Source organism: Adiantum capillus-veneris, chromosome 7 (genome assembly GCF_014529385.1).
Source record: "Adiantum capillus-veneris isolate H3 chromosome 7, ASM1452938v2, whole genome shotgun sequence".
In the NCBI taxonomy this organism is placed as follows: Eukaryota; Viridiplantae; Streptophyta; class Polypodiopsida; order Polypodiales; family Pteridaceae; genus Adiantum; species Adiantum capillus-veneris.
In genome coordinates this window covers 156247971-156273482 of record NC_140937.1, presented here as the reverse complement: position 1 = coordinate 156273482, position 25512 = coordinate 156247971, and the positions used below count along the sequence as shown (strand labels likewise).

The 25512-nt window shown below is 45.0% G+C and overlaps 1 protein-coding gene across 1 annotated transcript in view; it reads left to right on the top strand.

Annotated features, from left to right (window-relative positions):
- LOC147454887 (uncharacterized) overlaps positions 1-25512 on the top strand; it is a 108647-nt gene that overhangs the window by 66517 nt on the left and 16618 nt on the right. Inside the window, exons 4-6 of the mRNA XM_086516704.1 lie at positions 20308-20391; positions 20476-20633; positions 20764-21016. Of these exons, the coding sequence (XP_086372830.1) occupies positions 20308-20391; positions 20476-20633; positions 20764-21016 (495 nt within the window). The remainder of the gene's footprint in view (positions 1-20307; positions 20392-20475; positions 20634-20763; positions 21017-25512) is intronic.

Here is a 25512-nt window from a genome sequence, read left to right as displayed (position 1 = left end):
CCATACGGATGCCAGATGCATTGGGAACAATGCCCCACTGATAAAGGGCAGTTCGGGGACTGTTTAGGGCTGAAAACAGGGCAAAAACCAGTAAATACAGCGTGCTGAATTTACTGTTTTTGGGCAAGAATCAAAGGGTTTATTCCAGTGGAAGTGAGTTCTAGCAGGGGAAGTGGTTTCGCGTAAGTTTTGGGGTTGTTTTGCTGCCGAAATTTGGCCAAAACAGGTAGTATCTAGGTGGATACAGGTAAAGAAATCCCAGGACTCTACTTTGTAATTTACCCTCTCAAAGTATAAAGAAATACCGAAAGGGGTGGCAATTTTGGGGCTTACAGGTTGTTGGCGTCTCCTCGGAGCATTCTAGCTTCCAGGCCGTGTGTGTACTTAAGTGTTAATTCCCATCGCAGGTTCCTTTTGCAAAGTACTGTGTGTGTGTGTGTGTGTGTGTGTGTGTGTGTGTGTGTCTCTAAAGTAAAGTTAAGAATTTCTCGTGAAAGCCAAAGCCTATTGCCCCACGGGCCGGTTTCAAGGTTTTGTTGCCGAGATATCAATCACTTTTTTCTCAAAGAGTGAGCCTCGGTTGTTTTGGATAAAGACACAGAGTACAGGACTGCGGGATTACACTATGGCTGACAAAGGGAAGGGCATTATGGAAGAGGGTTCCTCTTCGAAGGACAGACAGGAAACTCCTATGGTCTTCGAGATTGGCGAGAGCTCATGGCCACGTCAGACTATACCTCCTGTTGATGTGAATGTCCCTCTAGTAGTACAGGGCTTTAGGACTAGGCAACTTGAGGATGATGCGTTCAGGACTCAGTTAGTTGCCGCAGTGAATGTCCTATCACAACTGGTGCAAATCCAAGGTTTATGGAGTTTTTGCAAGCGCCACCAGTGCAACAACAATAGGCAACCTGCACCGCGAAGAGAGCTTGTTGAGGCTCAAGCCCAAGTACTTCATGCGACTCAGCAAGATAGGGAACACTCGCATGTTGCGGAGTCAGGGGCTCCAAAACAGGTTCCTCCCGTCCTTGAACAGGTGGTTAGGACGCCTATTCCACAGGTTACGCCAGTTCAATCCGCCACCTTTTAGAGCCCGCATGCTGTCTCTAATGGACAGGGAACTGGTTACCAGGCAATGCATCCAGTTTTTCCACCACCCACGATACATCCTGGGTATTTCGGGGGTGGATTTGTGTTCTAAAGTATGGTAGGTTATGCGCCTGGAAGTTAGCTGTACATGCCAGGAACAGTGTTTGGGGGTATGAAGGGCATGATGCCAAACCCCATGTATGGTAGCATCGGCATGCAACAATGTTTTCAGTGCAACCAGGGCCAGTTTGGGGTGCCACAGGGTCATTTTGGCATGGCTGGTTTTTCTGGACAGCAGCCAGATATCGCACCTCTGATGCAAAATGTTAATGGCCAAGATGTGCCGATCATGCCTACTACGGTGCCCATGTTGCAGACTATTCCCTATGACCATTTGGGGGCACTGGAAAAGCCGAAAGCTTACAAAGAAGGTGGTGCAGCTGTGAAGTTCAGCACTTACAGTGGCTTCGAGGATAAAGCAAAGGCTCTCACTTTCCTCCAACAGTCTGATTCAACTTATGCAGGATGGAATTTTACAGAGGCCTCTAAGGTCAGGAAAGCTGCCACTTTCTTAAAGGACAATGCGCTTACATGGTGGACGACATTGTTAATGCAAGGAGAGGCACCTGTCACTTGGGTCTACTTCAAGCAAATGTTTGCATTTGCTTGGCTGTCAAATGTATTTGAAGGCGACGTCATGACAGATTGGCACCAGCTTACTTCGGCTAGATGCAAGAGCTTGCTCTTGCTGGAGTATAATCGGAGGTTTTGTAAAGCGTTACTCTCAGTGACCTCCTACAGATTTGTGCCATTTACAAAGCATATAGAAAAGTACTGTTGTGGGCTGCCTAAAGGGCTTCGGGATTACTGTACCAAGAATAGAGTGGCTACCCTCACTTAACTTATGGAAGTTGCTAACACTGGGTCTTGCCTTGTTGAAAGGAGAGGATAGTTGGGTTTCCGAGCAACGAAAAAGGAGGGCAGCAAAAGAAAAATTCAGCGAAGAAGCCCTTTCTGAAAACGGCTCCTGAAGCATCACAGGGGTTAGAAAAGGCCACCAAAGACAAGGATTTAGCCGGGACTTCTAGAGTGCAGGCAAAGAAACAGAAAAGGAAGCTTTTGTGTGCAAGTCGCTCGAGGAAAAGAAGATCCTAATGGCTGAAAACAAATGCTTTATATGCGGTAGCTTGGTCACTTTTCTACCAATTGTCCACAAAGAAAAAGACCAGCTGACCGAGAGGATAAAGAAGACAAGAAGCCTAAACCCACGGCATGTTTGGTACCAGATATGGTGGGTGATAGGCCCAACACAGATGCCAGTGAGTTATGCAGGGCATGGGGTAAAGTTAGGGATGAGACGGCACTCATCTTCTTTGATGCAGGTGCCAAAGCAAACTTTATCTCACCAGAGTTAGCTATGAACCTGGGCATCAGAGCTGAAGAGATGGGGTACACGGCACAGGCAGGGTCGCATATCCTGGCCACTCAGAGTGTGTTACTCCCATTATTGGAAAGCTGCGTCTGCATATTCAGTCATATGTAGACCATAGTTACATGGGACGGCGGGAACGGGGTCGGGACGGCAAAAGTCAGGAAACGTGGACGGGGGTCGGAACGGCCAAAAAAAAGAGAGTTTTTTTGGCATTTTTTGACCTACACACATGACACACACATGGAGCATCACTTTGACCATAAATTTACACTAAATAGACCAAAGAACACGAGTCATATAGGCTGAAATGTGCTAATAAAACATCAATGATCGATGGATACAAAATGAGAAGTGCATGCCACAAGGGCTCAAGAGTCAAAAAGCCTAAAGGACTTAGGACAAGCCTGAGGCCTCAAGGATAACAAAAAGCACAAAGGGCTATGTAGTAGGTAGAGTCGTAGACTCAAGAGTCTAGACTCGAGAGTCGAGTGATCAATGATCATCAAACTCAAGAAGTACTCGCCTGCTGAATCTCCACAATGCGTCGTAGTCGAGATCGTCAACGACGTATGAGGGCTCGGGAGGCTCGCATTGAGGCTCGAAATCCTCCTCTAGCTCCTCCAAAAGAGTATCGGCCATAGATGGATTCTCTTGTGCCATCTCCCACTCAGTGAAAGGATCTGCCTTGTGTGTGATGCTCTTGGCTCTTGGCTCCCAAGGGCCAAGGCTCCAAAAATATGGCAATTGGGGCTGCACAGAGCCGTTGCAAACGGTAAAAAACGGGCATATTTTTGAATCTGTTCCGGTCCGACCCCGTCCGGTTTGTCCCGGGCCGTCCCCCCTGCGACCCGCCCGTCCGGCCCGTTTTCCGTCCGTCCCTCTGCGTTCCCAGCCGTTCCCGGCCCGGTTACGGCCGTCCCCCGGCCCTAGGGCCCGTCCCCCCGTCCCCTGTAACTATGATGTAGACACATAAGAATTTTATATCATGCCATTGGAAGGGTGCGATGCGCTACTTGGAATTCCGTGGATGTTCAGAGTGCATGGCGTGCTGGATGTCTTCGGCAAGACGATCACCCTTCAACATAGTGGCACAACTCATGTTTTGGATGTAAAGCTCAAAGAGGAGTGTGTTCCTATTGTATCTGCTTCTGCTATCACTTTTGTAATAAAGAATCATCTTTCTGTGTACTTTATTTTTGCACGTGATGTCTCAAGTAAATTGTCAATCAAATTTATTTGTGTTAGATAAAGAAAGGGCAGCATTTTTGCGGGAGTTTAGTGACTGTTTCTCTGATTCATTACCGTCGCAATTGCGGCTAGAGCGACGTGAGGATCATCGGATAGATTTGGTGCCAGGGTGTAGCCCACCAAATAGACTTCCCTACAGGGTTAGTGAGGCGCAACAGAAAGAGAATATGGGACAGGTTGAGGAGTTATTAGAGAAGGGGCTCAGCCTAGTTCTTCACCCTTTTGCTCCCCAGTGCTCCTAGTGCAGAAAAAGGATGACTCATGGCGCATGTCTATTAATTATCGTGCCTTGAACAAAATTACCATCAAGAATAGGTTTCCTATTCCTAGGATTGATGATATTCTCGATCGTTTAGAGGGTGTTGCAATTTTGAGCAGGATAGACCTTAAGAGTGGGTACCATCAGATTCGTATAAGGCGAGAGGATGTGCACAAGACTGCGTTTAGAATGACATTTGGTCTTTATGAGTTTCTAGTGCTGTTTGGGCTAACAACTACTCCTGCCACGCTCAAGAGAATGATGGACCGGATTTTCCACTCGCATCAACAGTTCGTTGGGACGTTCTTCGATGACATGATAGTCTATTCAAAGAATCAAGAGGAGCATAGGCGTCATTTGACCATTGTGTTCGAAGAGCTGCGCAGTCACAGCCTACTTGTCAACCCTAAGAAAAGTGAATTCTTCTTGGAAGAGATCCACTTTCTTGGCAACAGTCTCAAAGGATCGTGTCAGAATGGATCCCGCAAATGTTGAAGCTATCAAAACATGGCCAGACTTGAAGACTATGCACGATGTCAGGAGCTTCTTGGGATTGTGTTCCTACTATAGAAGGTTTATCAGGAATTTTGCAGAGAAAGCATCACCTCTTCACGCTTTGCAAAAGAAAGAGGTCACTTTCAAATGGACCCAAAAAGAGATTTCAGCTTTTAGTCTCTTAAAGGAAAAGTTGACTTCAGATTCTGTAATTGTTTTGCGAGGTCTCAGGAAGTCATTTGTGGTCCAGTGTGACGCGTGTGGCAGTAGCATCGGAGCAGTGCTAATGCAAGATGGACGGGTAGTAGCTTATGACAGCCGAATTTTGCAAGGGCCAGAGAGGACTATGCAAGTCTATGAGAAAGAGCTCTTGGCTGTGATTCTTGCGCTTTCTAGTCGGAAGCACTACCTCTTAGGTGCTGATTTTGTTGTCCAAACAGATCATCAGACCTTGCGATACTTCTTGACACAGTCAAAGTTATCAAAAAGCATATGCGATGGGCAAACATTCTTTCCATGTTCCACCTCCAGATTATGCATGTGGAAGGCAAGAAGAATGTTGTGGCTGATGCGTTATCAAGGAAGCCACAAATTTCAGCTGTGTGAATTCTTTATCATCATGAGTTAGATGACATGAAGGAACAGTATGCTACTGATGAAGATTTTGCAAGGATCTTTCAACAGTTCAAGAGGGGAAACATCAAGAGCACTACCTCCTCAGAGATGGTTTTATGTGATGATGCATGGCTGACTTTGTGTCACTAGGCCATTGCGACATAATGTCATGGAAGAGAGTCATGTCCCACCTTATGCAGGGCATCGTGGTATTGATGCGACAGTTAAAGCGGTAGAGACATTCTTCTATTGGCCTACCTTGAGGAGAGATGTGGATGCCTTTGTGCGAGCATGCCTGATTTGCCAAAAGGTCAAGTTTGACAGGCAAAAGGCACCAAGATTGTTACAACCACTGGCGATTCCGGATAGGCCATGGGAAAGCATTGCTATGGACCTCATCTTTGATCTTCCAACAGGGAATGATGGTATATGGGCCATTATCTGCAGGTTGAGCAAGGAGGCCCATTTTATCCCTGTCAGGAAGAAGATAAAATATGATCAAATGGCACGCTTGTTTATGTATAATGTGTTTTAAGTACCATGGTATGCGGCAATCGATTGTCAGTGATCGTGATCCTTGCATGACCAGTTTGTTCTGGAGAGGATTGTTTGAGAACATGGGCACTACGCTCAAGTTCTCGTTTTCGTTTCATCCACAAATTGATGGACAGTTAGAAGAGGCTAATTTTACTGCCTTAGATCTGTTGAAATGCTATGTGTTAGATAATAAGGGCAAGTGGGAACAGTATTTGCCTATGATTGAATATGTGTACAATAATATGGTGCATTGGTCGACTGGCAAAGCACCTTTTGAGATTGTTGAAGGCGGCAAAAAGGTTTTTCCCATTTTGCATACAAAAGACAAGATGTTTGAGGCGGACCGATATGTTCAAAACATGGATGAAATGTATAAAAAAATTAAAGTTTACTTGGAGAAGACGTTGCTGATCGTAACCGTCGTGAATCGCTGTTATCATATCGTGATTGGATATTGTTAAGGTTCGAAAAGGCAAGGCTAAAGAAGATGAAGGGCATGGAACAGCTGTTGCCTAAGCTCAATATGCGTTACTATGGGCCTTTTCAAGTGCTTGACAAGATCAACGATGTGGCTTACAGACTGAAATTGCCTGATGCGTGGAAGATTCATAATGCGTTTCACATGAGTCTTCTAAGACCCTTCGTGTGTGATGTGCCATAAGATATGCCAGATCAGGATCAGCCAGAAGTTGAGGAACTTGATGAGATCCTTGTACCTGAGCAAGTTTTGGCACATAGGGACAGAAAAGTTAAAGGACAGGTTGCAAGATGCTATTTGGTGAAGTTCCAGAACTATCCGCCTATGGATGCAAAGTGGATGGAAGAGCATGAACTGTCAGAGTCACCAAATGTATTGCAGCTTTACCTTGGAGCCTTTGGGTTACAACCTACTTACGCCCCAACCCAACGTGTGCAAAGGAGGGGTAATGATAGAGCTAGCACATCAAATGTACATATGAATTCAATGTAATAGATGGAAATGACAAAAGTATGAAGGCCTTATTAAGTCATTTGTATCTATGTGTTATGACCTTTCTTGCGGATACATGCGATGATAAAAGAGTGCTACTAACACAAGATCATCAGTGGCGTGTATTTATGGTATGCAATGGAGGACGTTTGCGATTTCAAGAGGGGGGTATGTCACGAGGACTGGCAATTGTTAACTATGTCACTAGGACGTGGCAACTGCTAACCTTAGTTGTTGGTTTCTTTCCAATGATTTTTGTTTTATTTTTGAGATCTCTTTTTGAAGTTGCAAATGGTCGGACATTATATGGCCAATGTGAACGGTAGTTTCACCCGTAGACGGGAAGTTGGGCGGTGCTGGAATTTGTATAGTAAGAGGATGTCTAGGCTCAGCCCAAGGTCATGTAGGTCCCCCCGTCGCACTTAGCAAGTTGGTGGATGACTAGGAAGTGAACTTGAGAAAGGCATAAAGTCAAGGTGGGATCACCAACAGAAAGTATCCGACAGTTGGGCCACATTGCACTTTTGGATGCGGTCCCAATGAGGATAGATGATCAAAAGACCAGTGGGAGCCCAACGGAAGCATCTCCTAAAAATTAGGGAATTGCTATTTTGGGCCGTGAAATGTGTTGGCTTCATTACCTTTGGAATGACAATGGGAACATTTCACAACTTTTCCGTGAAGTCAACTGGGCAACCAATCGGGAGATTTTTAGGTGGTAACTCCGAAACGGGCAAATGCTTGCAAACGTGCCCGAGTGGCACTTTCCTATGTACTTGCCTCATACAAAAAAAGGAGCGCTGATTTTTAAGCTGGGAGAGGCCTCATTTTGCATTTTGTCACAGGTTAAGAGCTATGGAGTGCTTTCTTCCCACTCTATGTAGAGCGTGGTGCTAGGAGTGATGCCCTACTCACTACACACTGCTCTCTCTCTCTCTCTCTCTCTCTCTCTCTCTCTCTCTCTCTCTCTTACGTGCAATTATGTGATGCCCCACAAGAGGGCTCTTCATTTGATTGATGTTCAACTGTGTGGTTTTATGATTTTGTGCTGAGGCAAGAGCCTCCTTGAGCAGGAACAGGAGTAGCTAATTGCTACTCCAAAGCAGGCACCGGTGAGGGTCGTAACCTCACCAAACAAGTGCGTTTTCAGCGCTGTGTATGTGCTGTAATTTGACTGTTTTTCAGCCATATGGACGCTAGAACGATTGGGAAGAGTTCCCCACTGACAGAGGGCAGTTGGGGCTCTGTTTAGGGCTGAAAACAGGGCAAAAACTAGTAAATACAGGGTGCTGAATTTACTGTTTTTGGGCAGAAATCAGAGGGTTTATGCCAATGGAAGTGAGTTCTAGCTAGGGAATTGGTTTCACGCAAGTTTTGGGGTTATGCTGTCGAAATTTGGCCAAAACAGGTGGTATCTAGGTGGATACAAGTAAAGAATCTCCAGGCTCTGTGTGTGTGTGTGTGTGTGTGTGTGTGTGTGTGTGTGTCTAAAGTAAAGTAAAGAATTTCGGGTGAAAGCCAAAGCCTACCGCCCCACGGGCCGGTTTCATCTTCTTCTTCTTCTTCTTCGTCTTCTTCTTCTGACAGTTCTTATAGCTCTTCTGAATTGAGCGTAGAAGATAGGAAAGGGAAAAAGCGAAGCAAAAAGCAAAGCTTCGCAAAGAAGCCTAAGTTTCGCCTAGTTTCTGAGAGTTCTACAAAGGACTCGTCTTTGGATAGTTTGGACTCCGACGATCTTAGATTTTACGCAAAGAAGAAGCATTTCTATAAAGCCAATCAGTATGACTTCCTCGAAGATAAAAGCAAGAAAGTTCGAGAATTTAAAGAAGGTGGACAATCAATTAAGTTTGACACTTTTTTTGGATTCTCGAGATGCTTTGAGGGCTTTGGCCTTCATACAAAACGTTGCCTAGCTTGGGGCAAAGTGAAAGATTAAGAAAGCTATAATAAACTGCTGTATGAAGGCCAAATCCCTCGAAGCTATAATAAACTACTGTATGAAGGCCAAAGCCCTCAAAGCTATTTAAACTTTGATGAAAGTACAAAACTTTGCCTAGCTTGGGGCAAAGTGAAAGATCAAGAAGCCCTGATTTTCTTTGATGGAGGAGCCAAGGCCAACTTCATTTCACTAGAATTGGCAACGCGGCTCGAGATTACACCCGATCGGATGGGATCACAAGCAGAGGCAGTTCCAGCGACACCCGGCAAGGACGTGGCCATTACACCTGTCATTGGCAAACTTCGGTTGCATTGTCAGGGGTATTTGGGGCACAAGGACTTCTACATAATGCCCTTGGAAGGTTGTGTTGTCCTCCTAAGAGTCCCTTGGTACCATAAGAACAACGCCGGGGTATCATGCGAAGAAAGCGACATTGACTACTGAAAAGGGCCGAAACATTGTACTTGATGTAAAACTGAAGGGCGAGTCTTTCCCTATTGTATCGGCTTCGGCCGTTTCGAAATTAATGAAATCCAGTCTGTTTGTTTACTCGATCTTTTTGAAGCTATTTCTCCATACATCATAGAAGCTTCGAGGATATGGTCGATCAGGACGCCACAGATCCAGATTTTGCAGATGTATTCGGTCGAATACAGAATGGGGAGGTAGTAGCGGGATATTCCATTTGGGATGGCTACTTGATGAAGAAAACGAAGTTGTGCGTTACACAACCGTTGAGGGAAAAGGTTCTGACGGAATGCCACCGTCCACCATTTACGGGTCACCGCGGCATTGATACCATCTTGGTATGCGAGAAGGTCAAGTTTGACAGATATAAAGCACAGGGATTGTTACATCCTTTACCCATTCCCAGCCGCCCCTAGGAAAGTATTGCTATGGATTTCATTTTTGATCTCCCGAAGAGACAGAGTGGGCACGATGGTATCTGGACTGTTATTAACAGATTTAGTAAGCAAACTCATTTCATTCCAGTGAAGAAAACAGTCAAGCCGGATCACTCAGTGAGACTGCTCATTGTCCAGATATTCAGATTACATGGAATGCTTGAAACAATTGTCTCTGACAGAGATCCCCGATTCACGAGTTTGTTTTGGAAGGCTATTTGGAAGAACATTGGCACGCGGTGCAGTTCTCGTCATCTTTCCACCCGCAGACACATGTGCAATCTGAGATTGCAAATTCAGTCGTACTGGATTTATTGAAGTCTTACATTTCGGATCAGAAGACTCAAGGGGAAAAGTTTTTGCCCGTGGTGGAATTTGCCTACAATAACACGATCCAATCTTCGACGGGGAAGGCACCATTTGAGATTATCGAAGGTGCTCCGAAGATTCCACCCTTCTAGCACGAAAGATAAGATTTTTGAAGCCGGGAGGCTTTACAGTAATCTCAGGAAAGACACAAAAAGGCAGCGGATCTACACCGTCGCGATTTGAATTAAAGGAGAACGATTGGGTGCTCTTACGTTTTGAGAAGGCACGCATGAGAAAGAAAAAGGGAAAGGAGATCCTTTTTCCAAAGCTTAGCATGAGATACTATGGACCTTGATAACCGAAAAGATAAATGATGTCTTCTTAGACGGAAGCTGCCCGATACTTTCAGAATTCACAATGCTTTTCATGTGAGTCTCTTGAAGCCTTTGAAAGGCGATGTGCCCGATGATGGGGAGCCAGATGAGCAACCCGAAGTGGAGGAAAGTGAGGAGATACTCGTTCCAGAACAGATATTGGCACATAAAGAGAGAAAGATAAAAGGTAAAGCGATAAGGCGGATACTGCTCAGATTGTGAAACTTCACCTTGAAGCATTCAGTTTAGCATAGTCTACTCCGATAGAAACCCGATCTCAACATGGGCGGAATTTGCTGCAGCGGGCTTGCACAAGAGGAGAGTCACTCCGCTCCTTTGTCAATAGATTGCCCCAATTTTTGATAATAGAGTTATTGACGTGTTTCAGAGATACTGTGAGCTGACAGTATTCTACTGTAATGACTTTAAGATTTGGAATTCCAGATAATATGATATTGATTTGTACTTGACTTGTTTAAGGGCAGGATCTGATAGACGAAATGACTGCAGCATTTCGGTTTGATAAATCTCTATAGACATGATTGCAATAAGGATTAGTTAATCGGGCATCTAAGAGGTCCCGACTGGATCTAGATGGGATTTCTAAATACGTTGCCAATTAATCATGGTCTGAGCGTATGCCCTATCAACTATCTCATTTTTGTGCTAATTTTTTCGATTTAATGCTTCTTTTAGTGCTAGGCTTCATTATGGCTGAGTTTGCCCTTGATCTCCGGAGTCATGACAGAAACTCAGTACGTTGAACTTTGTGTTGATGTATGCTCATGTGTGTGTGCGTGTGGTGTGTGTTGTGTTTGGGAGCATATGTTAGTACCTAGTTCTACACCCACTATTGGGCACTGATGACATTAGTGGGGATGTCGTGGTATTTAGTCAATACTATGCATGATGGAGCTGATGGTTATATCGTCTTGTGGGTGACTACCATGGGTCTATTGTCACAAAGTGATGACGTGGCGGACAGCAGAAACCCTAATTTCTGCCAGAAACCCTAAAATTCCTGCAAACCCTAATTATTGCCAAAAACCCTAAATTCCGGAAATCGCGGAGGCGGATTATTAAATTTTTTTTATTTTTTTTTTTGGAAAATGATGAGCGACGCGAATTTTGCTTTTGCTTTTTTTTTTAATTAAAAAAAAAGAGAAAAGACTCTCTAAGAGAGAGAGAGAACTGATGCTTTTGATTTTAAAAGCTTTTGGGGCTCTGCTTTTGGGCATCCCTTGTAACCTTTAAATTAGTGGTGAGGGCCTCACTTCTCAGAGCATCTGGACGCAGAGTCTGAGAGTGAAACCCTAACCGCTCTCTTGTACTTTGATGATTGATTAATACAAAAAGAAATACCGAAAGGGGCGCCAGTCTTTGGGGCCAATATCTCTAGGCACGGAACTCCGCCGGGCCAGTGCAAATCTATTGTGATCTGTGAATTGTTTTGAAGTGGTTATTTGGTGCTGTCGCGGTTGATTCTTGACTTGGAGTGTCCAAGTTTGTTACAGTGGTATCAGAGCACGGCCGATTTCTCTTCTACGGGAAATCCGATCCCCGAATTTTTTTTTCCGCGGCACCTATGGCTTCAGGCAATGATCAGTCGACTCCCTCTGCATCTGAAGATGCGGGCTGGGATCACAACGAAGATTCAGGCAGAGAGTATGGCCCGCCTCGGCCTACTCAGGCGGAGCAAAGAGAGATGGAGCGTCGTCAATTGATTGGTGATGCAACAAAGATGATGCTCAATTTTGCCAAGGACCCGAAGATGGTAAAATATATGAACCAGACCTCTTTGAAAGAGGTACAGATGGAGTGGCAGAGAACCACAACACCACTCCCGAAACCCGCTCTCAAGAAACCTTCTACCTCCAAGAAATATACGGAGTAGGAACTGGAGAACGTGGTTGATGCACGGATTGCTCAGCTTTTCGACGTGCAAAAGAAAGGCAAAAAGCACGGCAAAAAGCAGAACAAAGGTACTGACTTCCCGGGATATTTGGGTCGTCAGTCGACATTCGACAAAGCAAAGAAACGGAAGAAGCGTGTTCGATTTGAAGGAGTACCCAGTTCTTCTTCTTCTTCTTCTGACAGTTCTTCTAGCTCCTCGGATTAGAGCGAAGAAGACAGAAAAAAAAGCAAAAAGCGAAGCAAGACACAAAGCTTCGGAACGGGCAAGAAAAAGGCAAAGAAGGCTACATCTCGCCCAGAGACTGACAGTTCTACTGAGGACTCGTCTACAGACAGCTCAGATTCCGATGACGGAAAGTTTTATGCGAACAAGAAGAATTTTTACAAAGCCAACCAGTATGACTTTCTCGAAGATAACAGCAAGAAAGTCCGAGAGTTTAAGGAAGGTGGCCACTCGATCAAGTTTGATACTTTTCAAGATACTCAGATGCTTCGAAGGCTTTGTCTCTTATACAGCAGTTTGACATCGCTTTCGCGGGAGGACGCTATTCAGAGCACTCCAAGATTCGGAGAGCTGCCTCTTACTCTGAGGGGAATGCTCGTACTTGGTGGTCCACGCTTCTATTAAGCAAGACTGTGCCAGTTACATGGCTGAAATTCAAGAGGCTTTTTATTTCTTCTTGGTTGACTCAAGAGTTTGGGCGAGATATACGAGCTGCTTGGAACCATCTCCGGATGACCAAGAGCGATACAGTGAATTCTTATTGTGAAAGATTCTGGAGCTCTTTTCTACCCGCCTCTTCATTCAAGAAGATCTCGTTCAGAGAACAAATTGAACGGTTTACCTTGGGTCTACCTACAGAGATCCGAGATCACTGCTTGGAACAGAAGTCAGCTTCTATTCAGGAGTTGATGAGTCATGCGAAGCGGGGCTTTGCCATTCACTATGGCAGTCTGACCTACCCCACAGATGAGGCCATGACACAACGAGCCAAACAGACTTCTGGGAATGAAAGTAGAATGAAAAAGAGCAACCCAGAGAAAAAAAAAGGATGCACGACCCAAGCTTACTCCTGAGGAGAGAGCTCGCTTCATCAGAGAGGGGAAGTGCTTTGGATGCGGGAAACATGGACATATTTCCGCAAAGTGCCCTGATAAGGCACAGAAAGAACAGAATGATAAAGACGACGACAGGTCTGAGAGTTCGAGAGCAGCTGAGGAATGTGGCAGAAAAGGCAGATAGAAACGCAGAACTGGTACCACATGGCGTGGGACTTGCACCGAATCAAATGAATGAAAGTACAAACTTTGCCGTTTTTTTTTGGGGCAAAGTGAAGGATCAAGAAGCTCTTTTGAAGGAGCCAAGGCCAACTTCTTTTCACTTGGAATTGGCGGCTCGATTTGGAACTGCGCCCGACAGACTGACGCCACTGGCGGAGGTAGTTCGACTGGCACCCGGATGGGATGTTGCCATTACACCGAGCATTGGCAAACTTCGTTTGCAATGACAGGGGTGTTCAGGGCACGTGAGTGACGTTCTACTCGGGATCCCTTGGTACCACAAGAACTACGCCGTGGTTGACTACCGGGCCGAGAAAGCGACTTTGATAAATGAAGGGCTTAGAGATTGTACTTGATGAACTTCAGTTTTCTTACTCATTCTTTTGGGAGAACTGAACCATGGATAAAAGTTGAATATGTTTTGACCTGAAGAAAAGAACGCCAAGATTTTTTTCTCCACGCTCATGCCGATTGCTTTTGAGAGGGCCTAAAGATCATACCATTGATCTGATATCTGGAAGCACACCACCGAATCGGCCACCTTATTGTGTGAGCCGAGTACATAATGAAAAGATTATGAACTCAGTGAAAGACCTCTTGGAAAAGGGTCTTGTCCAGCTTAGTACTTCACCGTATTGCTCTCCAGTGTTGTTGATTTTGAAGAAAGACAGATCTTGGAGAATGTGCATCGATTATAGCACTCTCAACGAAATCACCATCAAGAACAGATTTCCGATTCCTAGGATCGATGATATACTCGACAGGTTACAGGGATCCTCGTGCTTTAGCAGGATTGACTTGAAGAGTGGATATCATCAGATCAGGATAGCGCCAGGAGATGTCTACAAGACAGCTTTTCGGACGACTTTTGGGTTATTTGAGTTTTTGGTGATGCCTTTTGGCTTAACCAATGCTCCTGCGACATTTAACCGGATGATGGACAGGATTTTTCGAGAGTACAGGCTATTTGTTGGCACTTTCTTTGACGACATCATTGTTTTCTAGAAGAATGAGGCAGAACACAGAGATCATCTGCTTCAAGTCTTTTAGGCATTACGAGATCACACGCTAGTGATTAATGCAAAGAAAAGCGAATTTTTTTCCTACCATGGATACACTTTTTGGGACACATTGTGTCAGCAACACAACAGGAGTGCAAATGGACCCGGCCAAGATAGAGACTATCCGTGATTGGCCCGATTTGAGGAATGTCCATGAAGTTAGAAGCTTCTTGGGACTATGTTCATACTACAGGCGGTTCATACGAAAGTTTGCAGAGGTTGCTTCCCCTTTGCATATCTTGACACACAAAGGAGTACCTTTTTCGTGGGGACCCACAGAGGTGACTGCCTTTCAGACATTGAAAGAGAAATTGACTATGGGACCTATTTTGACTTTGCCGGACTTGCAGAAGTCATTCGAAGTATATTGTGATGCTTGTGGTCGTAGTCTGGGTGCGGTCTTGATGCAAGAAGGCCATGTCATAGCTTACGAGAGCCGTTTGTTCTCTAGGCCGGAGATGACAGCACAGATCTATGAGAAAGAGCTTTTGGCGGTTATCCATGCTCTTACTCAGTGGCGGCATTACCTACTCGGAGCGGATTTTACTGTCTTTACAGACCATCAGAGTTTGCGCTACTTCTTGTCACAGAAGCAGCTTTCGGAAAAACAGATGCGGTGGGCGAACATCTTGTCAGAGTTCCACTTCCAGATTGTCCATGTGCAGGGACAGAAGAATGTGGTGGCAGATGCTTTGTCTCGGAAACCGTTGGTTCTGGCTATTTCCGCGATACATCATAGGAGCTTCGAGGATATGGTCGATCAGTATGCCACAGATACAAATTTTGCAGATATTTTCACACGGATACGGGAGGGGGAGATAGTAGCTGGATACTCCCTTCGGGAAGGCTACTTGATGAAAAAGACTATGTTGTGCGTTACACAGCCGTTGAGGGAAAAGGTTATGACTGAATGCCATTGTCCACCTTTTACGGGTCACCGCGGCATTGCTACCACCATGAAAGGGGTAGAGAGATATTTCTTTTGGCCGAGACTCAAGAAAGATGTGGAAGAGTTTGTGCGCAGTTGCTTGGTATGCCAGAAGGTTAAGTTTAATAGGCATAAAGCACAGGGATTGTTACAGCCTTTACCCATACCCACCCGCCCCTGGGAAAGTATAGCGATGGATTTCATTTTTGATCTCCCGAGAACACAGAGTGGTCACGATGGTATCTGGACTGTTATTGACAGATTTAGCAAACAGGCTCATTTCATTTCAGTGAAGAAAACAGTCAAGCCGGATCACTTAGCGAGACTGTTTGTGGCCCAGATTTTCAGATTACATGGCATGCCTGAGACAATTGTCTCCGACAGAGACCCCAGATTTACGAGTTTGTTTTGGAAGGCAATTTGGGAGAACATTGGCACGCGGTTACAGTTCTCGTCATCGTTCCACCCGCAGACTGATGGGCAATCCGAGATTGCCAATTCAGTGGTTCTAGATTTATTGAAGTCTTATATCTCAGATCAGAAGACTCAATGGGAAAGATATTTACCTCTGGTGGAATTTGCCTACAATAACACGATACACTCGTCGACGGGTAAGGCGCCATTTGAGATTGTTGAAGGTGCTGCGAAGGTTCCACCCTTCCTGAGCACGAAAGATAAGATCTTTGAAGCGGATAAATATACGCGAGATCTGGATACGGCTTTTGCCAAGGTTCGCGAGACTTTGCAGAAGTCTCAAGAACGACAGAAAAAGGCAGCGGATCGCCGTCGTCGCGACATGAAATTGAAGGAGGATGATTGGGTGCTCTTACGTTTTGAGAAGGCACGCCTACGAAAGAACAAGGGAAAGGAGAGGCTTTTTCCAAAGCTTAGTATGCGATACTACGGCCCTTTCCAGATTACTGACAAGATAAATGATGTCTCCTTCCGATTGGACCTGCCAGATACTTGGAGGATTCATAATGCATTGCATGTGAGTCTCTTGAACCCTGTTAAGGGTGATGTGCCTGATGATGGGGAGCCTGATGAGCAACCCGAAGTGGAAGAAAACGAGGAGATCCTTGTTCCTGAACAGATTTTGGCACATAATGATACGAAGAAAGGTAAAGTCCGAAGGCGGTTCTTGGTTAAGTTCAAGAACTTTCCTACATTTGATGCGAAGTGGATGGAGGAGGAGGACCTAGCAGATACTCCTCGGATTGTGAAACTTTACCTCGATGTTTTGGTTTAGCATAGTCTACTCCAAACGGAACCCAGAAACTCAGCTTGGCCGAAGATCTGGTGCAGTGGGATGCACAAGAGGGGAGTCGCTCCACTCCTTTGTCAACAGATGCCTCGATTTTGATACTAAAGTCACTGATGTCTCTTTGAGCTTCAGGGATACTGAGAGCTGACAGTATTCTGCTGGATGACTTTATGAAATGGAATTCCTGATTATGATACTGATTTGTTCTTGACTTCTTGTGAGTGCAGGAACTGATAGCCGAAATGACTGCAGCATTTTGGTCTGATTGATCTCGAATAGACATGGTTGCAATAGGGGTTAGTCAATCGGACATCGATGAGGTCCCGATTGGACCTAGATGTGATTGCTAGCTACATTGCCGATAAATCATGGTCTAAGATCCGAATGAATGTTGAATGTCATGTGATGTCCTGTGATGTCTGGTGATGTCCTGTGATGTCATGTGATGTGACTGTCGATTTTGTACATGTGCTAGATGTGTGTTCCTAGTACGTAGGTACTAACAGTTAGTGTCTGCTAAGACTGTTTATGGCTTTTGTCGGTTTTGCAGGCGTAATCGCGGTCGATTACAATGCTTTCAAGAGGGGGGTATGTCACAAAGTGATGACGTGGCGGACAGCAGAAACCCTAATTTCTGCCAGAAACCCTAAAATTCCTGCAAACCCTAATTTTTGCCAAAAACCCTAAATTCCGGAAATCGCGGAGGCGGATTATTAAAGAATTTTTTTTTTTTTTTTTTTTTTTTGGGAAAATGACGAGCGACGCGAATTTTGCTTTTGCTTTTTTTTTTAATTAAAAAAAAAGAGAAAAGACTCTCTAAGAGAGAGAGAGAACTGATGCTTTTGATTTTAAAAGCTTTTGGGGCTCTGCTTTTGGGCATCCCTTGTAACCTTTAAATTAGTGGTGAGGGCCTCACTTCTCAGAGCATCTGGACGCAGAGTCTGAGAGTGAAACCCTAACCGCTCTCTTGTACTTTGATGATTGATTAATACAAAAAGAAATACCGAAAGGGGCGCCAGTCTTTGGGGCCAATATCTCTAGGCACGGAACTCCGTCGGGCCAGTGCAAATCTATTGTGATCTGTGAATTGTTTTGAAGTGGTTATTTGGTGCTGTCGCGGTTGATTCTTGACTTGGAGTGTCCAAGTTTGTTACATCTATACCTTGCACTTTCCTTTAAGGGTGAATATGGGCTTATCCTGGATTCATCTAGGTATATTTTTTAATCGTATAGCGGACATGCAGACTTCACATTGTGAAGTTTTCGTCTGAGTTACGACCAGTTGATATTGTGCTAATTCTTTCTATCTTTTGTATGAGATGGGAATGATTTTTGAATGTGATTTGTCATGTGATGTGACTGTTGATTGGTACATGTGCTAGATGTGTTGTTCCTAGTGCGTCGGCACTAAGAGTCAATGTCTGCTAAGACAGTTTATGGCCTCTATCTGTTTTGTAGGCGTAATCGAGGGCAATTACAATGCTTTCAAGAGGGGGTATGTCACAAATTGGTGACGTGGCATGGCCTTGGACAAGTGGGGCAGCAGACCCGGACACACTCACCGTCTCAAAGCATGTGGACGCAGAGTCTGAGAGTGAGAACCCTTCCACTCTCTTGTACTTTGAACACAAATTAATACAAAAAGAAATACCGAAAGGGGCGCCAGTCTCTGGGACCAATATCTCTAGGCACGGAAGTCCGCCGGGCTGTGTCGAATCATTCGTGAATTGTGAACTGTTTTGAAGTGAATCTCTACTGTGTCGCGGTAGAATCTTGACTGGGAGTGTCCAAGTTTGTTACAGGCTTAGTCTCTGGCACGTCTCTGCGTGGGAGTGCAGAGGATGGAGTACTTGCTTGTATTGAGTCTCTGAGGTTAGTGTTATTTGAAGTGCTTAAAGTTGTTCAATCTATTCTTTTTTGTTGGCAGTGCGATTGTGCATTGACATGCTGAGGTGGCCTGCAATATGGATTTCCATGATTTACACTGAAGCTACAGGCTGTACGGACGCCCGCTTTTTATGGTACCGACGTGGCAGGTGTACGGATTTCCGTTTTCTGCGATGTCTGTTTTAGTGCCAACTTTTGGACCAGATACTTTTGGGTTTAATGCTTTTCATGTACTGCTTTTGTGTGGCTAGGGGCCTCTAAATGCAATATGGGGGTCTCTTCTTTGGCACTCTCGCAGGAGCCGAAGCTCAACAATCTTAGCGTGTTGAAGCAATATAAAGAAATACCGAAAGGGGGGCTAGGGTTTGGGGCCAATGCTCTCTTGGGGTGGAACACAGCCTCTCTCTCTCTCTCTCTCTCTCTCTCTCTCTCTCTCTCTCTCTCAGTTTAGTTGTTTTGAAGCGTCTAAAGTTTGTTCAATCTATTCTTTTTGGTTGGCACGTGGTGCCCTCACGTTACAACTACTCACCCCAAGCTTGATGCTTTGAAGGATTTATATCCTACGGACCCTCTTTCTACAAATGTTTTTGAGCAACTTATGTCTAGATTCTCTCTTCTCTTCTACGCTTTTGGAAGATGGTACATGCTCTTCAACCCAAAATTTTACTGGAGCTTCATGCTCTCCCATAGGTAGGGCATCGTGGTGTTCACCCATATAACTGTTGCCATCAACATTTTCTTCTATTGGCCTACTCTCTGCATAGATGCAGAGAAGTACTGTTCTGAATGTCTCACTTGTCAATAAGTGAAGTACAATCGTCACGAGGGATAAACCGATCGGTAGAATACGTACGGTATGTAGCATATGCATGGTATGGAAATAAGGGGTCAGGTACATGAATGGAATCAACTATGCTTCTGAGAGTGGAACTTGGCCAATCTGTGGCTTGCCTACAATTTGTTTCAAGTTCCAGTTTTCTGTTTTCCGTTCAAGTTCAGTATTGTTGAAGTTATTTACTGCTGACTTGACATATACAACTAGTTGCAGTTCCTTACCGCATGCCTAGTCACTTGCAAACGTATTTGCAAGCCTTTGTAGGCATTTGCAAATGTTTATGCAAACTTGGGGTTTGCCTGCATGTTGCAAACTTGGAGTTTGCCTGCATGTTGCAAACTTGGGCCAGCTGTGGACTATAAGGTTTTAAGTTTCCAGAGTGTTCTTATGTATTAACTTTCTAAATTTTTGCCTTTGTGTATATATCATATTTAAGTTCCCAACTGTCAAACTCAGCTCTCATTTATGGAGTAAACGCCATGATTGTGCTTCAGAATGTGTCTGATATAGAGAAATTTATGTTTCACCATTCATGGATCACATCTGTGGTGGGTAAAGCATAGTTTTTAAGAGACTTATACATTCATGAGTTTGCTAGTGAAAAGGTAAGGTCTATTTCAAGAAATTGTGCTCAACATGTTTGCTCCTACATCTGCGTAGAGTATCTTGACATTGTGCACTCAGCCCATGTTTAATTTCTCTAAAGATTTTTCCCAGCTTAATCTGCTGGACCTAGGTTTATGAACTTGGTTCCTCAGTGTAAATAGTTTTTATGCCTTTTGGATCCGTAGCATTCTGAATAAAGATGTAAGCAACACAATTATTCATACTCAGGTCTCAAACCTCTCTACACGAATCTCTAGCTATTTCACATCTTGACTTTGTGGATGGCAAAAGAAGCAGTGATACACAGTGTTTTAGAAGAGGTCTAATTTATTTATATTCTTGCACTTTATTTTTCTCAGGAAGCTGAGAGAGGACCTTTGGAAAGTGGAGATGAAACCTATTTTCCACCTTTGCAAGTTGGGGGCGTAAGCCACTCAACTGTGGTAAGGTCAACTTTTTTAATTGGTTAGGTGCGAGGCTTCTACCGCCAATGGTGGCTGTCTTCTAATTGAGCTTGCATTTTGCAGTCATTCTGGATGGACAAACCTTCGAAGCAAGCTCGGACAGAAAAGACAAATGGTGACACAACACCTGCAAGCCAAGGGAGAGAAATGGAGGTTCCATTGTATGATCGAGCTGGAACTGGAGCTTTGATATCACAAGAAACAGAGATGTCTTTAGAAGGGTAGGTAAATATGGGTTTAAACTGTTTTATTGTTTGCTGCATTGTTGAATTGTTTAAGTGATGAATCTTTATTTGACTGCTATATATGGTCCAAAGATAGTCATGTACTTAGCTATAATTTGCTGCCCAGAAACCTAGAACCTATGGAGCAAGGTTCAAGGTGCTTCAACTGTGGGTCATACAGTCATTCTCTGAAAGAGTGTCCGAGGCCACGAGATGCCGCTGCAATCAGCAATGCCCGAAAACTGCTAGCGGAGAAACGTGGTTCAGCTAACGGATCTAGGTCTGCATCCAGATACTATCAGACCTCGCCTGGTGGCAAATTTGATGACTTGAAGCCAGGTGTTCTGGGGAGTGAGACTAGACAGTTACTTGGTATTGGGGTAAGTGTTACAATGAAATATTTGTTTGAAGCTCTCTTTGTACTTCAACAGGACATTTTTCATAATTTTGGAGTGCTTGTCCTACTTACGTGTTTCTTGGATTTCTGAAACTGTAACTGTTATGTGAAATCGTTGATGTGCTAAGCTCGTTTTGTGTGTATCAGCACATTTGTAGCAGATGGACCAAGGTCAACTTGGCCAGGTCTAGAGTAGATATACATATCACAAATGTGAGAATAGGGGAGAGATCCATGGGAATTTGATGAGAAGAACCAAAGAACTAGGATGGGCATTTGAAAATTGGCCCATTCATATGACTGCATAGCAACACAAAGCGGGCATGCAAATGTTAACAAGCTGCGTTTAAAAAAATGTCTTGATTGTTATGTTCTCCTTAATATTCATAGCTGCTTAGGAGTGGACTCGAACCACTGACCTAAGGATTTTTAGAACTAGCTAAGCTAAAGTAAGAGCCACTATGAACTATTCATGTGAGGGGGAGTTGTAGGGTGTATGATTGATCCAAGCAATTGCATAGCATTTGCAACTTGCAAAGACCAAAGGAACACTTCTTTGTAGGGTGTGTGGTTCATCCAAGCAAGGTTGCATAGCATTTGCAACTTGCAAAGAGCAAAGGAACACTTCTTTTCAAGAAAAACATCTCAAAAATCTCCCTCTTAACATAGCTGAAACTTGATTTTCAATTGCTCAACCAAGGGCTCTGTACTCTATTCATATTCATTAACAACTTATCAAAGTTTTGCTTGTAGTTCGTTGTCCATAGCTACGCACCAACACACTCGGGCAAAGCTTGGTTGATGAGGTTGAGTTGGTGAGGGGAGGGATTGGGGCTCATAGGACTGCAAATTGAAGGCATATCTAAAGAGACTTTGGGGAGGGATGGGTTCATAGGGCTTTGCAGTTAAAATCTAAAGAGAAGTCCTTGCAGCTCATTGGGAAAGCTTTGAGGGTATAAGCTTCAGTTGGAGTATGGCAAAGTTTGTCTAGAAGCTTCCTCCTGTCCAATGGACCATCTTTTAGTATTTATGAGAATCTCAAGTAGTAGATAGGGGACCGGGTTATGAGCGAGGTGTGATTGGATGTTTGATTTGATGCTTCTACAAAATTAGGGACTATCACAAAGTGATGACTTGGCTGCCAATCGGATAAAAAGGAGAGAGAGAGAGAGAGAGAGAGAGAGAGAGAGAGAGAGAGAGAGAGAGAGAGAGAGAGAGAGAGAGAGAGAGAGAGAGAGAGAGAGAGAGAGAGAGAGAGAGAGAGAGAGAGAGAGAGAGAGAGAGATTTATTTACGTCTTCTAAAGGCCGAAGTCGGCCTATGAGACAAATCAATGTACATCTAGTGGTAGTCCGGGTGTCCGGAAAAGAAAATACTGAAAATAAAATGCTGAAATGAAAGCTAATCTAGAACCGGGATGTGCAGAGTGGGGGTATGATGGTAATGTGTGGTGGTATGGGTATATATGGCTCTGGCACCGCAGATACTGACCATATGAATATATGGCTGTGGATGTAGCTCTGTCACAGCAGAAAATGACTACCTCGTGCTGAGTGAAAGTAAAAGTGTGAGGGCATACCCGTATCAGAGCTGGCTAGTAGTGTGTAATGGGTGATGGGTATAAAAAGTGGTACATGGGGGGAAGGGGCTGAAAAACCCGATGTAAGTGGGTGCTCCAATGTATGGTGGAGCGGGCCCTCTCCAGCTGCTGCTCATGAAGTGTACGGATCCTCAGTATATCCTGTTGGTATAGACGGGGCCGTCGGTATCCTGATTCCCGGGGTCGGCGTCGTGCTCGCTGTGCCTCTGCCTGCTCGAGTGTCAGCCCAGTCGTCGTCAGCGATGTGGGATCCCCTGAAGTCATTCTCTGGAAAAACTGAGTGATCGTCTGCTGAACACCTCCGGTGTCATGTGGTCGTGGTCATGTAGACTCCTCACGTATGTGGAGTGCTCTTGTGATGAAATGGCCCACATGAGTCTGGTCTCTCCTCCTCATGCATGTCTGGAGAGTGCCCTCAATCCCAAATCTCTGTCTAAGCTCTGAGTAAGCTGGGCATCGTAGCATGAAGTGCTCCTTCGTCTCCACCTCTGTTTGACACACTGGGAAAGTCCGGTTCTCTCGTGGTATGCCTCTGGCTCTGCCCCGCTCAATCTCAAGCTGGTGTGATGAGACTCGGAGCTGGCCGATGGCTACCCGTAGGTGATGTGGCATGTACTGCTGCATATACTGAGGGGTGTCTATGAAGCCCTGATCTGATATCTGGAGAAAATGCCCATGGTAGTGGAGCATTTTCGTCGGTAGTGGCTGCTTGGGGCTGATCCATGTCCTCTCAATTTAAATATGCGAAATCTCCTGCCTGATGATCCTATTCCTCTCCTGATGAGTGAGAGTATAAGTAGGTGCATGGATGTCATACTGGAGGGGTGGTAGTCAATCTATATCAAGCCCATGTCTAGTGAACCACTCGTTGGTCTGTGCATACCAAGAAGAGGCATCTCCCGCCCATAGTTGTTTCCGTACGTACGGCCGGCTGCCTTCCGTACCGTACGGTACTTCCGTACGGAATCCGTACGGAATCCGTACGATTCCGTACGTGCATGGCTTAACAAAAAAAAATTCGGCCGTCGGTTGCTTATCCGCCTGGTAGGACTCTTTGGGCGAGCCTTTTTATAAGCCAACCTATCTTATTACCACATTACAAAGTATCAGAAGTTAGAACTCAGTCTCAGGAGTCTGCACAGTGTCTGCACAGTGACAAAGGAAGTGTGGAACGCCGCCGATAAGGTTCTCCCTCCCTCCCTCCCTCCCTTTGTGTTTGGAGTCTGCAAGCCTGAAGGAGGCACTCTAGAGTCGTGACCTCGCGAAAGATTGTAAGTTTTGTATTCAACTTTGAAGTTTGCGTTAATTGTGTTGCAGAGTTATCATGCCTCGTCGACCTAATCCTCTTTGGGCCGAGCACACCAATGTCTTGAGAGTTGTCAACACAGGAGGCCAAGCAGGTTCAGGGACTCGTACTTGGGTGTGCAAGTACTGCGGAGAGCAGATGACCAGTACAATTACTAGGGTTTTGAAGCACCTCACTGGTATTGGCACCACTGGACATTGTGGGGGTTGCGAGACTATCCCGCAAGCATTGAGGGATACCTTGATTTTGGAGCATTTTCCTCCAGGATCTACTGCATCGTCACAGTCAGGGGGAGCACGTGCAACAGCAACAGCAGCAGAGGATGCCTTGCAGGATGCATTACTTGGAGATATTGGCGGCTCTGCGTCTGCAGCGCCATCATTTGCAGGCACTAGTAGAAAGAGAGCTCGTGTTTCACAGGCTGAGGATGAGGGTGCTAGTGCTTCAGCAGCAAGTGCAGGTGGGGTTGAGGGTGTACGTGGACCAAGGCAAACCACATTGCCATCATGTGTACACAGTGATTCATGGGTAAAAGAGCGACAGAAAGTTGCAAAGATGGAGATTGCGCGGACCCTCATAGAGTGCAACATTGCATTCAATGTGTTGAAGACTGATCAATGGAAGAGGATGGTGAGAGCTATTTCACAGGTTGGTGCTACAGATTCGTGGAATGGTCTTGACTACCAAAAGATGCGCACTACCATGCTTGACGACCAAAAAGAGATCATAGACCGAGCATTGACTCCAGTGAAGGTTGGGTGGCAACAATTTGGATGCACTATTCTTTTTGATGGGTGGAGTGACATGCGGAGGCGCCACATTATCAATATCCTTGTTTCCTCCTGCTTGGGCACATACTTCTTACGAGCCGTGGATACAGGGAAAGCTGGAGAACGCATTTCTGCGGAGTTCATCTTCAAACATATTCGCCAGGCAATCAAGGAGGTTGGGGAGAAGAACGTCGTGCAGGTAGATACTGATTCCTGACCATGTGGCATGCACATTTGAATTTTGCATACATTGTCCAACGTAATAATGTCGACACTTCATTTAATATCTTGTCATGACTCATTGTATGTGGTCACTGATAATGCCTCCAATTGCAAGGCCATGGGGGATATGGTGGAGGCTGAGTTCAAGCACATTGTGTGGACACCATGCGCTGCACATTGCCTAGACCTTCTCATGGAGGACATAGGCAAACTTCCCTGGGTGCAGTCTACAGTGTCTGATGCGTCTAAGCTTACCACTTTTTTCCGCAAAAAACACCAGGCCTTGGCAATCTTCAAGAGCCATAGCATAGTAGACATGGTGTGTCCCTCGAAGACCAAATTTGCATACATGTATCTGGTGCTTCAGAGGCTGTTCAGATTGAGAGATCCACTGTTGCAGACAGTTGTGGATCCAAAGTGGAGATTGATGCACCACGCTCAGTCAAAGGCGACCAAGTACATTCAAAGAAAGGTTCTTGATGAGACCTTCTGGACACAGGTGCAGTCCTTGGCAGTGGCTCTACAGCCATTGTATGTACTACTACGGGTCACAGACATGGAGGGCTCTACACTTGGGTTGGT